General features: G+C 34.1%; 4 protein-coding genes across 8 annotated transcripts; 2 read left to right on the forward strand and 2 right to left on the reverse strand.

Moving 5' to 3' along the window:
* Positions 1-1,317: 1,317 nt before the first annotated feature.
* Positions 1,318-3,135, reverse strand: Rpb12 (DNA-directed RNA polymerases I, II, and III subunit Rpb12). The gene is made up of 3 exons (XM_028322447.1): positions 2,919-3,135; positions 1,885-1,977; positions 1,318-1,406 (listed from the first exon to the last, which is right to left on the reverse strand). Exons 1-3 carry the CDS (start codon positions 2,980-2,982, stop codon positions 1,384-1,386), a joined length of 180 nt encoding a protein of 59 aa, XP_028178248.1. The 5' UTR covers positions 2,983-3,135; the 3' UTR covers positions 1,318-1,383.
* A 175-nt stretch (positions 3,136-3,310) lies between these two features.
* On the forward strand, positions 3,311-5,888 carry LOC114365777 (ARL14 effector protein). 3 transcript variants are annotated; one of them, XM_028322445.1, is made up of 4 exons: positions 3,316-3,569; positions 3,770-3,913; positions 5,535-5,619; positions 5,706-5,888. In XM_028322445.1, the coding sequence occupies exons 1-3, from the start codon at positions 3,484-3,486 to the stop codon at positions 5,614-5,616; spliced, it is 312 nt and encodes a 103-aa protein (XP_028178246.1). In that variant the 5' UTR covers positions 3,316-3,483; the 3' UTR covers positions 5,617-5,619; positions 5,706-5,888. The 3 variants fall into 3 exon arrangements, with proteins under 3 accessions (XP_028178244.1, XP_028178246.1, XP_028178245.1); XM_028322443.1 differs by having other exon boundaries at positions 3,311-3,569; positions 3,770-3,922; positions 5,535-5,888; XM_028322444.1 differs by having other exon boundaries at positions 5,535-5,888.
* On the reverse strand, positions 5,646-8,624 carry LOC114365775 (nucleoside diphosphate kinase 7). 2 transcript variants are annotated; one of them, XM_028322441.1, is made up of 7 exons: positions 8,321-8,624; positions 7,455-7,732; positions 7,088-7,249; positions 6,810-7,008; positions 6,456-6,701; positions 6,108-6,221; positions 5,646-5,807 (listed from the first exon to the last, which is right to left on the reverse strand). In XM_028322441.1, exons 1-7 carry the CDS (start codon positions 8,321-8,323, stop codon positions 5,664-5,666), a joined length of 1,146 nt encoding a protein of 381 aa, XP_028178242.1. In that variant the 5' UTR covers positions 8,324-8,624; the 3' UTR covers positions 5,646-5,663. The 2 variants fall into 2 exon arrangements, with proteins under 2 accessions (XP_028178242.1, XP_028178243.1); XM_028322442.1 differs by lacking the exon at positions 6,108-6,221 and having other exon boundaries at positions 8,321-8,623.
* A 245-nt stretch (positions 8,625-8,869) lies between these two features.
* nmdyn-D7 (nucleoside diphosphate kinase homolog 7) lies at positions 8,870-12,607 on the forward strand. Of its 2 annotated transcripts, none has more exons than XM_028322411.1 (7): positions 8,870-8,916; positions 9,931-10,211; positions 10,552-10,713; positions 10,905-11,103; positions 11,176-11,421; positions 12,231-12,344; positions 12,425-12,607. In XM_028322411.1, exons 1-7 carry the CDS (start codon positions 8,914-8,916, stop codon positions 12,563-12,565), a joined length of 1,146 nt encoding a protein of 381 aa, XP_028178212.1. In that variant the 5' UTR covers positions 8,870-8,913; the 3' UTR covers positions 12,566-12,607. The 2 variants fall into 2 exon arrangements, with proteins under 2 accessions (XP_028178212.1, XP_028178211.1); XM_028322410.1 differs by lacking the exon at positions 8,870-8,916 and adding an exon at positions 9,727-9,805 and having other exon boundaries at positions 12,425-12,606.
* Positions 12,608-14,259: the final 1,652 nt, after the last annotated feature.

The following is a 14,259-nucleotide window of genomic DNA, read 5'->3' on the forward strand; positions in this document are numbered from 1 at the left end:
TTGTCTCCACCAGGGTCCAGCAACTTCAGTATTGAAAAGTTTTGTATACCTACCTTGGTTTAATCCAATCTTTCTCCATTACATGCTTACTTCCTCAGCATAATACGAGAAAAAAAAACTTAGAACCACATCAGAAAATACGATGCTGAATCATGAAGTACTTCGTGATTAAGATGCCGCCGGACTTTAGACACGTGCTTCAGAAGTTTATACGCCCCGCTCCACTACCACTATTGGAAACTACTAATTTATGCGTTATGCCTGTATTTTTGTGTAAGTAGTGAAATCTCATGTTTTGTGCTTTCTGTCTGAGTATTATTATATTGATATTATTGACTGAAAATCGTTATAAATAAATAAAATAAATGCGCCCTTACCATAAATCTTGAAAAACCCAAGAGTTTTTTGCTCCCATTAAGCTGCTATAAAAATTCATAATAATTTCATTCCTAAACAATATAGATTTTTAATTCATATGATTTCTGCTGTCAAACCTTTTTCTTCTAGAAGCTGAAACTCCAACTGCTTCTGTTTGCTGCATGCACTTTTTAATCTTGAGTAGTTTAAAATGTAATAAGAACTATACCTTGGACAAATAGGTACTCATACAAATATACACCTAGTCATATTACACTATTATTGACTCTTATTTTAGGTATGTTTATAATAAAAGCGACGTTTTAGTTTCATTACATAAAAAAGTCAATCTTCCCATTTTTTTTGGTAAAGTTTTGTGTATTTTTCAAATTTATTTATGTGAAATTTATGGTTTTTTTGAAGTATGTACATAAAATATGCTTTTGTTATATTTTAAAGAATATTAGTAATTTGTTAATGAGATGTAGTTTGTTTGCAAGTCATATTTAATTTAACTTGAATCTTTGATCTTGATTCCTTTTAATATACCATAATCGAAATAACAATATACAGATAGCATTGAATGCCCCCTAACTAATAAAAATGTTACACACTTGTTGTACACTGTTTTGAAATGATATTTCTTTCCCGAAAAGTATAATCCAGGCCTTTTATAGGCGAGAGTAAATAAGCACTTACAGGGCAGACAATGTACCATCCTAGACAGCATCTCACTTAACATCAGCTGGTGCAATTGCGGTCAAATACCTGCCTAATTCTGCATAAGAAATCCATACTAACATCACTTTAAAACACTGCTAACAAGTGTTAATTTTTATTAGTAAGGGGATAACAGTTTAAGTTTAATTCAATAAATAACCACCATTATTTAACATTCTATGGTTTACATGGAACTGGTGGGAGCAGAAAGGGATTATACATCATGAATAATAAATAAAATAGACTTGGGAACTTACGTGTTTATTTTTTTCTTACATTAGAAGCTTATCTATTAAATATCCATAATTATCGGGCATCGAAGACCACCACTGAAATCTGAATTAAGGAAAATCATTCATAATATTTTTGGTAGTAAGTGCTCTTCACCTGTAAAACCCTGAGTGTACCCTGAGCTCCCCTTCCCCAAGATTGTGGATGCAAAATCTCCCCTAAAACATTTAAAATGTAAAACATTTTTGAGTATTTAAAAATGAGGGTAATGGGTATGAGGAAGAGAGATGCAAAAATATTTGTTATAAATTATATTGGGAATAATACTTTTGCATTGATTGGCCAATCAGTACTAAAATGTTTGGTTAAACATGCATGACCAATTTAAAACTTTTTTGTATTTGATAAGTTGGGTACTAAATCATAAAATTATGTTGAAATGAGAAATACCCCTTTAAAGATGTGAGGGTATCTCAACTTTTCAATATAGGAAACTGACGATAAACAGGCATTTGTAATGTTATTCTCTGTTCAAGTATATTAACTATGAAGTATTTTTTTATATAAAAAGGATACATCTTTTTGTTCGTTTCTTGTACATGATCCTATAACCACATTCTCTGCATCTGATTGGATCTCTGGGCTTAATTTCATTTTCTCTATGGCATTCTGAAATAATAAAATATGCGACTAAACTAGCTAACTAGCTTAGCGTAGAGAATTTTAAGAATTTGTCACACTAGATGCGTTCTGCGGTATCTATCAATACAAAATGACCGAGAAATTTTTTCACATAATGATGCGGATTTCGTTCACTTTGGAGCGCAGATCGCATCCAGTGTGGCAATATATTTTTTTTTTAGGTTATGTTAATCTGTGCGCTTATAGTAGGGAATTTAGTGCAAGAACCCCTCCACTTTGGTATAGAAGGCTCATTTTTGCACCAGTTGTTCTTTGGGTGCTCCTGAGTAGATTTCCGTCGGTAGACATCGGGAGCCCCCCCTGTGGTAGCAGGGGGAGGGGGGGCAAGTTTCCTTCTGCCGCGCTTCACTTTAAGGCCCATATCTTCAAAACTATGGGTATTAGGGCAAGTGTGGTGTCATTTTCGGATAATTAAAGGATGGCAAATTCATTTCTAGAACAAACTTTTTGCNTTTTGAAATGATCAGTACATTTTTAAGCCTTAGTTTTTCAAGTGAAACCTTAAATTCAAGAAAGGATTATTTTTTAATTTGTGAAAATGCTCTGAATTCATAATGGGAATGTTTCAATGTTGACAACACTTCTGAAATGTGAAAATTCCGTCGAATTAAAAATCAGAGTTTAGCTTAGAGTAGAGAATTTTAAGAATTTGTCACATTAGATGCGTTCTGCGGTATCTATCAATACAAAATGACCGAGAAATTTGTTCACATATGATGCGGATTTCGTTCACTTTGGAGCGCAGATCGCATCCAGTGTGGCAATATATTTTTTTAAGGTTATGTTAATCTGTGCGCTTATTAAATATTGTAAAGAAAAGAAACATCAGAGTGAAGCAGTAGATAGAAACGATAAGTTAGAGAATATTATTAAGTTTTCATTAAATGAACATTATTTTTGGAACTTACCTCCACAAACATAAATCATAGGCACTTTAGTAACGGATTGCTCTTTCGCATTTGCATCTGCCATGTTGTAAAATTAAATTGCATTAATACACCAATGACCAAGTATGCAGTGAAGTAGATCTTCTAAATAAGTCCCACAAATAATCACAAATTACAACAAAACAACACGAGAAAGAACAATTTTGACATTCAGAATTTTTGAGTGACAAAGAGTGATATATTTGACAACTGACGTTTAAATTTTTAAATTTTACAGCATTGGGCACAGATTCGGTGGCATTGAGCGACGAATAGGTCAGAGAAACGATAACATACGTAACGAATGATACGCACGAAGTCATACGATAAAAAACCGGTAAAATTACATCATATAGAAAAGGTGACATCACTAATTTTAAAAATTGACACTGATGACAGCATTTCAGCATTTTCAGCACAGTACACAATATTTTTGTCTATCAAAACAAGCTAATTTTGGTGTGTTTAGTGCAATTTATTGCGACAGAAAGAGTGCTAATATAACACATCTAAAGTATCCTCCAGGTGTTCTATAAAAAATCTCTTGATGAAGATGCATTTCCTTGATAATTTCGATCCCGAAACTTCGGCTCGTGAACGTCGAAAATTAAATAGAAAGAGTTACTTTATCAAGTAAGTTGTCGTTTTCCTACTTATATTGTAGCCTTAAAATAATAAAGCTTATAGTAGCTATGTAATCAATCAAGGGAAATAGCGAAGCGATTGTATTATCTAAAAGCTTTTACACAGAGACCATTTTTCCTCAATGGATTGACCTCAAGAATGCAGTGATATAACTATTAGGACTGAGGACTTACTTTATTTGATTGCAGCCGTAAAAGCAAAAATATTTACAATGATCGGGGTCAAATTGCTCTAACTGGCAAAGATCTTTGCGATTGTTTGGATGAAAAATGCCCAGGATGTCACTTTCCATGCCCTAAGTGTTATTCCAACAAATGTGGACATGAATGCAGGTATGATGGGTAAAACATATTTTATTCTTTAATTTTGTCTATGTTACAGGAAATGTATGAATTCTAGGAATTGTATACTATTCATATTCATATTCATTTATTTATTGCATCACATATGTATGTATGTACAGTAAGGTCTTATAAAATATGTAAGGTAAACATATGGGCCTGCAAGGGCATTGCAATTTTACTCGTATTTACAATGGCAATCAAATAAATTATAGATGTCTTTGATAGGAAGTACATAAAGCATTTGGAATATAATGTCTATTATTGTATAAAAAATATATTTGAAAAATTACGCATACTGGGCCGACACTTTTTTTTATAAAGTCTCTCCAGGGAATAGGAAAAAATCATTCTAATAATTATTATAATGAGTATAGTAGGTAACTGAATAACTGAATGTCGTATAATGGGTGATACAATATGTAGATAATAGTTAAATATATGTATTGCATAGTACTGTATATGTGGGCTTATCATTATAATATTCATTTAAATCATAGTAACACTTGCTTAGTAGAAATTTGTTTAGCAACTATTCCTAGGAAATGTATACAATTCTGAAGCTATTTAGGAAATGTATAAAATATTGCTTCAGAGATTTTTTAATACGCACATATCCTAGGAAATGTATACTTTTCCTAGGAATTTTATAGAATTCCAATATTGCATTAGGAAATGTATAAAACTAAGCGGCACAAGCGCGGTCGCGTGATCGGGTGCCCCTCGGTACGCCTAAAATTTCATTTAGCCAAACCACATTGGCCGATAGACTTTTAACTCACAATTATTATTGTTTAGCCTGACAGTTGTTTTCGCACTATTATACTTTGGCCGAAAAAAATATTTGCCTATTGGCATCCTTTCTTTCGGCATCACGCATATTACGCTGAAGTATTGGAAATCCCTAATTTTAACACCTCTTTTATTAAACTTATTGGCATGAAGGTTTTAATACTTCTGTAGCTGGATAACAAAGTCTCGGTTAGGTTAGGTTAGACTTGCGACCTTACACATACACAGCTGCCGCGGCGCGGGAGCGCCATTTAAGTTTCGGAGAAAAAAAGAGGCGTAATAAAAATAATTTTGTGTAAAAAAATTTTAGGCTTAAAATTTGTGTGCCATAGACAACTAGGCGTGCAAAAAATTTGACGATTCGATAGAAACCCCGCGTAATCGGATGATGCAATATCCTCCCCTCGCACCGTATGTCCACGCGTATTCATTGAAATCTTAATTACATTTCCGATTGCTGTTTAGGAAATGTGTAAATTTCCTAGGAAATGTATCTAATATAATTTACATCACACATTTCCGGGTGATTTTAGGACTTAAACACAATTCCTAGGAATTGTATACAATGACGGATTTCATACATTTCCTGTAACATCTATACAGAATGTTTCTTTTATGGTGCCAAGCTGTTACCTATTTAGAGAATAATAACATAGGTACAGATAATGTATTTGTACTTAATATCCTAATTAAACAAAAAGTAGACAGTAGCATTTATAGTTGAAAATAAAAATACTTTGAAAATTCTAAACATTTTTATTCATCTTTGTTACAGCAAATAAAGCCTTATAAATATTTAAAAAATATATTTCTTTTTCAGGACCAATAGAAAATGGATGTATGATAAAATAGAAATAGAAGGAAACGATTTTGTCATTAAAAATGAGTATAAACATAAATGATCAGTAAGTTTCAATGTCATCCACATTAATTTTAATATTTTTACAATTTAATCATTGGCCAATAATTTGAAAAAATATTCAACTTCAAGCTCGCCATCTTCTGGAAGATCAGTGCAGTGGACAGCGTTGTGTACAATGGTTTTACCATATTGTGCTCTAATAGAGTCCGGATAGAGCTGACGACACAAATCCTATAATTGCAAGAATAAAGGATTTCAATAAATCCTACGTTTTTATGTTTCTAACATTTCCTTTAGTGTAGCGAATCTAGCCATAAGTAACGCACATAGGGCATTAGGCCTAAGTACAGCAGAAAAGAGAATAAAGTAAATTCTTTTTATTTACAATTTTTCAAATTCTTTTAAAAGAAAAAAAGTGGACCTTGTTTGCAGCTTTGCTGCTGTGATGTCGATAGGCTTAAGTGTGGCGGCGCTTTTTTGGTATGCGTTATTATTGTGCAGTAAAATTGGAATTGGAAATATTCAACTTACCGGATCTCTAGGACCACACAATTTTCTAAACTCGCAAACACAGTTAAGTTTCGGATCGATACATTTAACTTCTAATGCAATACATTTACCCTCTGCGAGGTGAATGCACATTGACTAGAACAGAACAATACAATTAATAAGTTATTGCAAAAGACAGGAATTTAAATACCACAGATGGACCACACACCATTTAAGTTAATTCAACATTTTCGTTTGTTTTTTTTTGTTTTGTTTGTTTGCTCGTTTGCCTCCTATCACATAAAAAAAAAAAAAACATAGCAAGTTGGTAAGATCCGGTAATCAACGGTACTATAAATTATATGCTAGGCCTGCTGTAGTACAACTTACCTCGTATTCTGGTAGCACGTTCTTATATATTTCGTAAAATTCTTCCGCGTTGGCTAGTTTTACCGAGAACATTGCCATTGCAGATATATAAAACTTTCCAGAAGTAGATATTTGTTCTAGAATTGCTCCAACATTGCCTTCGATCACTGCATGAGGCTTGATTACACAGCATGTGCACTCTTTAAATGTAGCCCGAAATGGAATTCTTGGTAGTCCTTTATCGTATCCAAAAAATAGTTCGAGCATCTAAAGACAATTCAAGAGAATTTTCATAATGTAATAAAATATGTAAAAGCTGGGCATAATCTTGGGATAGGTATCCCATAAAGTACAAATAATATCGATTTTTTTAACCTCTGTGGCGTCTTCCAATGTATTGCACCCATGCGCTGTATTTCTTAGTTTATTTTCTCCATATAGTTGCCGAAGAGTTCCCGGAGCCGCTTCTGCTGGGTCAGTGGCTCCTAAGCACGAGCGCCACTTAGATACCGCATTTGCAGCTACCAGTTCTAAGCCTATTACTTCGCCAGTTGTGACATAATCGATTATTATTCTATAAGTGAAGATTACTGTCAATTAAGCTAATTTCAGTGTTATACCAATGTCGGTATTGTATTTCTTTCATTACTCACGGTAACATACTGTTTCCAGCTATGCTTCTATAAAGTTCCATAGCGAAGTCTTTGCTTATTTTCCCATTTTTCATGCGCACTATTCGAAACCCTTTTTTCATTATGTATGTTATTATTTTACCGTGTTCACTGGGTGGCACAGGCTTAATGAGAGCAAATGTGCTAAAAAATACATTGGAATTACTTTCTGGTGATAATGCACATCATTCTAACTAAGTAAAACCTACTGCATCATAAAATATGAAGTAATTTTACGACAGATGTAGTCTTATGTGTTGTCTCGCTGTCTTCTACTAAGGGGTCCTTCCAAGAATAATGGGTGTAATCGTATAAAATGATGATAAAATAGGATGTATTTTTCAAGTACCTTTGAACATTTTTAAACAGAGTTCGACGGGTAGCTGGAGCGCAGTCTACAATATGAAGTAGTTTTGAAAATATATTGACAATGTTTCCTATTTGTAACATGTCCAGACTCAGGGTGGGCAACTGTACCCGTCGCAGTAAATTTTTACCCTTTTTGGTATTAATTACTTGAACAGAATTATCAAATGGGAAGAAGTTCAAAACTAATTCCACGATTTCATCAGCATCTTCATCATACATTTCACAAAGAAATGTATATTTGTCGAAGTAATCATAAACCTGTTAAAATATGTGACAGTTTTAAATTTATAAGGCAACAAATACAAAATAACATCAGATTTGTATACTAAAGTCTATCAAATAATAAAATAAAATCATTAAAACAGATCGACCAATGCTTTCCGTATCCGTCCAACTATCCCCCTTGGAATCGTTAGTCTACCAGTACGACTCAAATCACGTAGGTAATGTACAACACTCAAAATAAGAGAGGAGGGTACAAGCAAAAGGTAATGAAATTAGCAATCATGAAATGGAATGGTTTCATAAAGCTAGGATCTTCAACTGCTGAATGCTGGAAATTCATATTATAACCGCAGATTTTACAGACAACGGCCGCTGAAGAGTTAAACATTGTCAGCAAACGACCATGAATTTACATGATGCCATCTTAAACAGTGGCCACATTACTGTCGAAACATACATGTAATAGGAGATTACGTGGGTAGCTTTGTATAAAGTCTATGTAGGTACCTTTCGCGTTCTAGCAAGATATTTTATGTATTTCTTTGTAACATCCTGTATAGGTACATAGGTTAGTCCACTATGGTGGCTAGATTTTGTTGTGTTAACTACATGATATCTTACCATTTCTGTAGAATACAAGTAATAAACGTGGAAAACAATTGGTATGCAATTCCTTTTACACAATAAAATTAATGCAAAAAATGATGACACAGAGAGTCACAAAGTTTCAAATTAAAACCGGTAATTGCCGGTAATTATCTACGTCACTATGATTATCTAGTCACGTGACCTATTGTGGACAGACGATACGATTGTTATACGATTTGTGTTGTTGATAAATGCAATAGTTATACCATAGTTTTTGCTATAACTTTTTAGTATTGAAGACTTGACTTTATGGCGAATTCCCCTGGCTTTTTCTGTAAAAGAGAAAAACAAAAAAAAACTTAGGCTGGGTTGCACCATCTTACTTTGACTTTAACAAACGTCTTGTTGTTGAAAAAACTGTCAAACTCCATACAAAACACACACCGTTTATCGTTAAAGTTACTGTTAAAGTTAGTTGGTGCAACTCAGCCTTAATGTCAATTTTGACGTATTTTAACCGTTTTCTAAATGTCAAATTTGTATGTTGTGGTTTGTTTTTATCTCAGACTGGACTGTTTTTATTGATAAAACAAGTTTGTTCCCTGCAGTTGATTTAATTTGTAACAATGGTAATTTTCTCCTCCAATATTCTTTCTTTTCTGTTCTTGGATGAATACTGTACTAATTTATTCATTTTCACGATACGTAGTAGTTTCAGATAGAAAATTTCTCATAAATTAAATTATATTTTTAGGAAGGAGCTTATAAAGANAGATACTAAACGATAGAAGAAACATGTTACGCTATGATGCTGTTGCCATGTTGTGTTTCTTAAATCAAAATCAGCATTTGCTAACAATATAAAACGTTTTTTTTTTTAATAAATGATTATATAAAGTATATCAATCGCTTATTCTTATTTCATCATTTTGAATGTATAATTAAAAAATAGAAACAAAATTTCTTTATTCTCCGGTGATCTCCGGTTTTTCACCGGAGATTGCCCGATCACCGGTGAATTCAATCGGTTGTTAAAATCTCGCTCCGGTGCAAACCTCTACCGGTAATTGCCGGTAATTATCTACGTCACTATGATTAACTAGTCACGTGACCTATTGTGGATAGACGATACGATTTGTGTTGTTGATAAATGCAATAGTTATACCATAGTTTTTGCTATAACTTTTTAGTATTGAAGACTTGACTTTATGGCGAATTCCCCTGGCTTTTCCTGTAAAAGAGAAAAACAAATAAAAACTTAGGCTGGGTTGCACCATCTTACTTTGACTTTAACAAATGTCAGAAATCTGTCAAACTCCATACAATACACACACCGGTTATCGTTAAAGTTACTGTTAAAGTTAGTTGGTGCAACTCAGCCTTAATGACAATTTTGACGTATTTTAACCGTTTACTAAATGTCAAATTTGTATGTTGTGGTTTGTTTTTATTGATAAAACAAGTTCGTTCAATAATATTTTTTTTGATTCCCTGCAGTTGATTTAATTTGTAACAATGGTAATTTTCTCCTCAAATATTCTTTCTTTTCTGTTCTTGGATGAATACTGTACTAATTTATTCATTTTCACGATACCTAGTAGTTTCAGATAGAAAATTTCTCATAAATTAAATTATATTTTTAGGAAGGAGCATATAAAGACAAATATTCTTTTATTGGTGAATGGTACGATAACCAAGCAAGCCTTATTCGACGATTTAACGTATTCTACTATCCAACTGATGATACACTTGAGATGTTCGATTTAAAAAACCGAAAAACATTTGTAAGAAGGGTGAAAGTCAATGGAATTACTTTGGATAGTTTTTACATTGGTTGCACATTATATATTTTAGGTCGTCTTATCAAAATTGTTGATTTTGCTTGTGAAGACACAAGAAAAAAGCTGCACAAAGATATGCAAGTGTGAGTGCTCCTAGTATTTATCTGTCAAGTCTACATATTTGTTATACATATATGCATGAGTTAGACCAGGCAGTGACTTGAGATAACAGTATAGTTTCCACTGCCATACCTTACTATATCACAAACATACCATACTTTGCATGTAATTCATTCTGTCATCTAGCTGTGATCATATTTTACTTCTCCCTATAATTGCTAGCATAATGTCTAAATAGCTTTTTAATTTTTTAATTATCCCAAGCATATCTACATTTTCAGCCTAAACGACATGATTGCATCTTATTTTTTGTGGTCATGAAGAGTAAATAATAGCCAAAAAATAAATACCTTTGATTTCCAGAACCTTTGCAATGATTAAACCTATACCAACCAAAACAGCGGGAAAGATCTTAACTCACTTCCACGAGCATGGGCTGCGTGTGACACGGATGAAGAAGGCCAGGCTCACTGCTGATGATGTTAATATTCTTTACAGGACAATGCTTACAGATCCAACATTCCCGTAAGTTTGATTTCTATTAATTTATTTTTAATTATGTAATATATTACATATCAGTAACATTGATTGATATAATATGTACACATTGAGGAAGTGGCATTCCATTTCCTATCATCAATTTTCACTCCTTGGCTTCAAAATATAAGGGTTGTTTTGTGGCTTATGATTTATGAACTGTATCTTGTGTATCACAGATTTCTCATGGAGTATTTGACTGGACAACTTGTTTATGGCTTAGAATTGGTTGGCAAAGATGCTGTGTCAGTTTGTATTAAAACTTTGGGAGACAGTGATCCCCTCAAGGCAGAACCAGAGACTATTCGAGCTTTATATGGTACAGATCCTGTGAGAAACTGTGTTCATGCTGCTGCAAATCCTGATGATGCTATGCAGGTTAAAAAATAATAATATTACTAGGTTCTTCTCATTTTTATGTTAGATAATAATAGAATTCTTTATTGACAGGACATAGAGTACTTTTTCCCGCCGCCGCCGTTGCGTTCCACGCGACTGCGTTTGACCGCAACTCTGTCGAACTGCACGCTGTGTATAGTGAAGCCGCACGCCATCCGAGAGGGAAAACTGGGCGCCGCTCTCGAGGGAATCGACGAAGGCGGCTTCGAAGTCACAGCACTCAATATGTTTATTGTCGAGAACATAAATGCAGCAGAATTTTATGAAGTATACAAAGGAATTGTACCTGAATACAAGGTTCGATTATTATGATCTGAATGCCGGTATTTTTTCACTTTTAATTGAGTGAGTGATTTTAGAGTGAATGTGTTACTGTAAAAGCTCGAATTGCAGTAAATCCTAAGATATTCCAGTAAAACCTAAGATCTACCAATTTCTAATGGTAAATGTCCCAAAAGGTTTGCGATTCGAACTCTTACCACCATTTCGTTGGTAAATCTTAGGATTTATATTAATGGCACGGTAAATGTTGAAAAACAAAACATGTCATAACGTGCTCAGCGCATCTCATCATCATCATCAGAAATTACTTAAATTGTAAAAAATCGAATCTATCTTAATATTGAAGTTGCCCTCTTTGTATTTCTAGTCGCTCACTTAGTAATGTCGTCCCACGGACAGAATTTTAATATCTAAAATGGATTAAACATAACCCACTTTTTGTAAGCTTGTTCTGCATTTGATTATTAATCAATATTCGTCGTTAGTTAAGTTAATTTTTCGCTTACTCAAATTCATACCGCTCAAGTTATTAAAACAGTAAGTATGCCATCATCAGTCGCTAAGTTATTTTTAGTCGATCTTTTTTTAATTCCTCATTAAGAATTACTCATTATTTTATTCCTAAAACTAACATCTACCAGCTGACAGAGGTAAAACCTAGCATATACTGAATTCGAATGGTAAAAGCTCGAAAAAATCGTCGTATTTTCAGAAATACTTACATTTACCAACTCATGTCGGTAAATCCTAAGACTTACACTTAAATCTTAAGATTAACCGTAGTTCGAGCTTTTACAGTAACAAATGCATTGTTCTCTTTTCAGGGCATGGTAGAAGAGTTATCAAGTGGGCCTTGTGTAGCTATGGAAATAGTATCAAAAGATAGGACTCTCAATACTGCTGTTGAATTTAGAAAACTAGTTGGACCATCAGATCCTGTAAGTTGAACTTTCATTTTTTATTTATTTCCTATCAATAAAACGATTACCACATGATATGTTATGACCTTTTTTTTCAGGAAATCGCTCGGTTATTACGCCCACACACATTAAGGGCTAAATTAGGGAAAACAAAAGTTCAAAATGCTGTCCATTGCAGTGACTTGGCAGAAGACGGTTTGTTAGAAGTTGAATATTTCTTTAAAATTTTAGATTTATAAAACAAAAGGCTGGTAGTTAGGTACTTAATAATTAACTGTTGTATTATGAAAATTTTTAGTGTGATAAAATGAAATAAAACGAGATTATACATATTATTTTGTGTTATTAACATTTCCTTTAACATTTCACCAAGGCGGAGCGGAGCGGAGATGTACCGGGCCGTCAAAAGTCAGGATGCGCAAACAATAAAGAGTTTCATGGCTTCGGTCTACTATTCCGAAGGGACCGATTTCCACATGACCCGACTAGGAATTGAACTCGAGATACAGAGATCGAAATAACGTTGCTAAAAATATTTTAGGTAGGTAGGTACACGTCTTCGAAAGATGTCTACAAACATGTTTGTACGAGTACATTTCCAACAACAACCCAACCAAGTTCATTCAGAACAATTGTAGGATATGGACACAAAGGATACCTACCTACCAATCTATAGATTAGGTAGCTGGTACCGACTGTTAGTATCAGTATTATAATATGGCCCCCCACAAGACCGATGTTTACCACGGGCGGACCCAATGTAGGGGGGAGTTTATTTATAGTTACATACTTAAGAAAACTGCTGTTTGTCACGGACCACGGTGTTGATGCATGAACGAAGCCCAAAAACTTTATGAATTGAGGCTTTTTTTGGTAGAATTTAGATGTTTAGACTTAATTTACCCGGACACAATTAATGACTGAGATTAAATCGAGTTTTGAGCATTGTTTTTGTGTACGAATCTAAGTGATGTCCTATTAATTTAAGTGGTGATAATAGGGTTTCAGTGTAGGTACCTAAACTCTAGAATGCATCAGGTAGTCTTCTTTGTTAGACAATCAAAATACACATGAATGCTCCTCGATTGCTCTCTGATTAGTTCTTTGTGCTTACTTGCATTGTGTGACACCTAGCTGTGATTTAACCGGTTCCTTCTAGTCGGATCCAGGCCCCTCTTTCCCACTGGGCACTCTGGGCACGTGCCCAGGGCCCCGCGATCGAGGAGGCCCCCGTCTGTTTCATAAAAGATTTTTCTCCAGATAAGAACGGCCTCCATTGATCCTTATGTGCCCAGGGCCCCTAGTAGGTTAAAGACGGAACTGGTCGGATCACAGACTGCAGATTGCTGCTTTCCTATTCCGCGTGTGTAATGTGTCTAGATTACTCACAACTACCATCAGTCATTATCATGGATTTCATTGATTGCAACAACACATCTACAGTCGATGTCAAAGCCTCATTTTTATGCGTCAAGAAACATTAGGCATTATCTCGGCAGTCTTATCACTAGGAAGCGATCTCTTGCACAGCCTACGTTTTTCTCAGTTTGGCCCTAAGGAAGGTTTCTCAGTTTGGACCTATTAAGTCCGCCTTATGTACAGTGTCATGTAGGTACATGTAAGTTATAAATAAATAAATAAATCTCTCCCAAACTACGCAGGGGAAGACAGTTGTTTAAAATAAAAGGAGTAGACCAAACCAAATATCACAAGGGTTACACATCAACTTAGTAGAGAGATAATAAAAGTTAAAGTATTTTTATTCAGAGGTTAGACTTTATTTTGTGGTAACTACACAACAGTTTAAAAGAAGGCAACATGTCAATTAATCAACAGGATCTATTTATAACTACTGCTCATCTGAAGTCGTGCCTTGTCTAGTTCCGGCTTACTTATTACGTAGGTAAACTTGTAGGTAATTTCAAAAGTTATT

The sequence above is a fragment of the Ostrinia furnacalis genome, unplaced genomic scaffold (genome assembly GCF_004193835.3).
Source record: "Ostrinia furnacalis isolate ACB-3 unplaced genomic scaffold, ASM419383v2 OfSCF7642, whole genome shotgun sequence".
Taxonomy (NCBI): domain Eukaryota; kingdom Metazoa; phylum Arthropoda; class Insecta; order Lepidoptera; family Crambidae; genus Ostrinia; species Ostrinia furnacalis.

Coding starts and splice junctions, on each gene's coding strand:
- LOC114365775 (XM_028322441.1), bottom strand. Junction 7,250..7,454: donor CTGTTTAAAAATGTTCAAAG/GTACTTGAAAAA, acceptor TGTATTTTTTAG/CACATTTGCTCTCATTAAGC. Junction 7,009..7,087: donor GCTGGAAACAGTATGTTACC/GTGAGTAATGAA, acceptor CTTCACTTATAG/AATAATAATCGATTATGTCA.
- nmdyn-D7 (XM_028322411.1), top strand. Junction 10,714..10,904: donor CTTACAGATCCAACATTCCC/GTAAGTTTGATT, acceptor TGTGTATCACAG/ATTTCTCATGGAGTATTTGA. Junction 11,422..12,230: donor GAATTGTACCTGAATACAAG/GTTCGATTATTA, acceptor TTCTCTTTTCAG/GGCATGGTAGAAGAGTTATC.
- LOC114365777 (XM_028322443.1), top strand. CDS start 3,484: ATGAAGATGCATTTCCTTGATAATTTCGATCCCGAAACTTCGGCTCGT. Junction 3,570..3,769: donor AGAAAGAGTTACTTTATCAA/GTAAGTTGTCGT, acceptor ATTTGATTGCAG/CCGTAAAAGCAAAAATATTT. Junction 3,923..5,534: donor CATGAATGCAGGTATGATGG/GTAAAACATATT, acceptor TTTCTTTTTCAG/GACCAATAGAAAATGGATGT.
- Rpb12 (XM_028322447.1), bottom strand. CDS start 2,982: ATGGCAGATGCAAATGCGAAAGAGCAATCCGTTACTAAAGTGCCTATG. Junction 1,978..2,918: donor TATGATTTATGTTTGTGGAG/GTAAGTTCCAAA, acceptor TTATTATTTCAG/AATGCCATAGAGAAAATGAA. Junction 1,407..1,884: donor CAAGAAACGAACAAAAAGAT/GTATCCTTTTTA, acceptor TTCAGATTTCAG/TGGTGGTCTTCGATGCCCGA.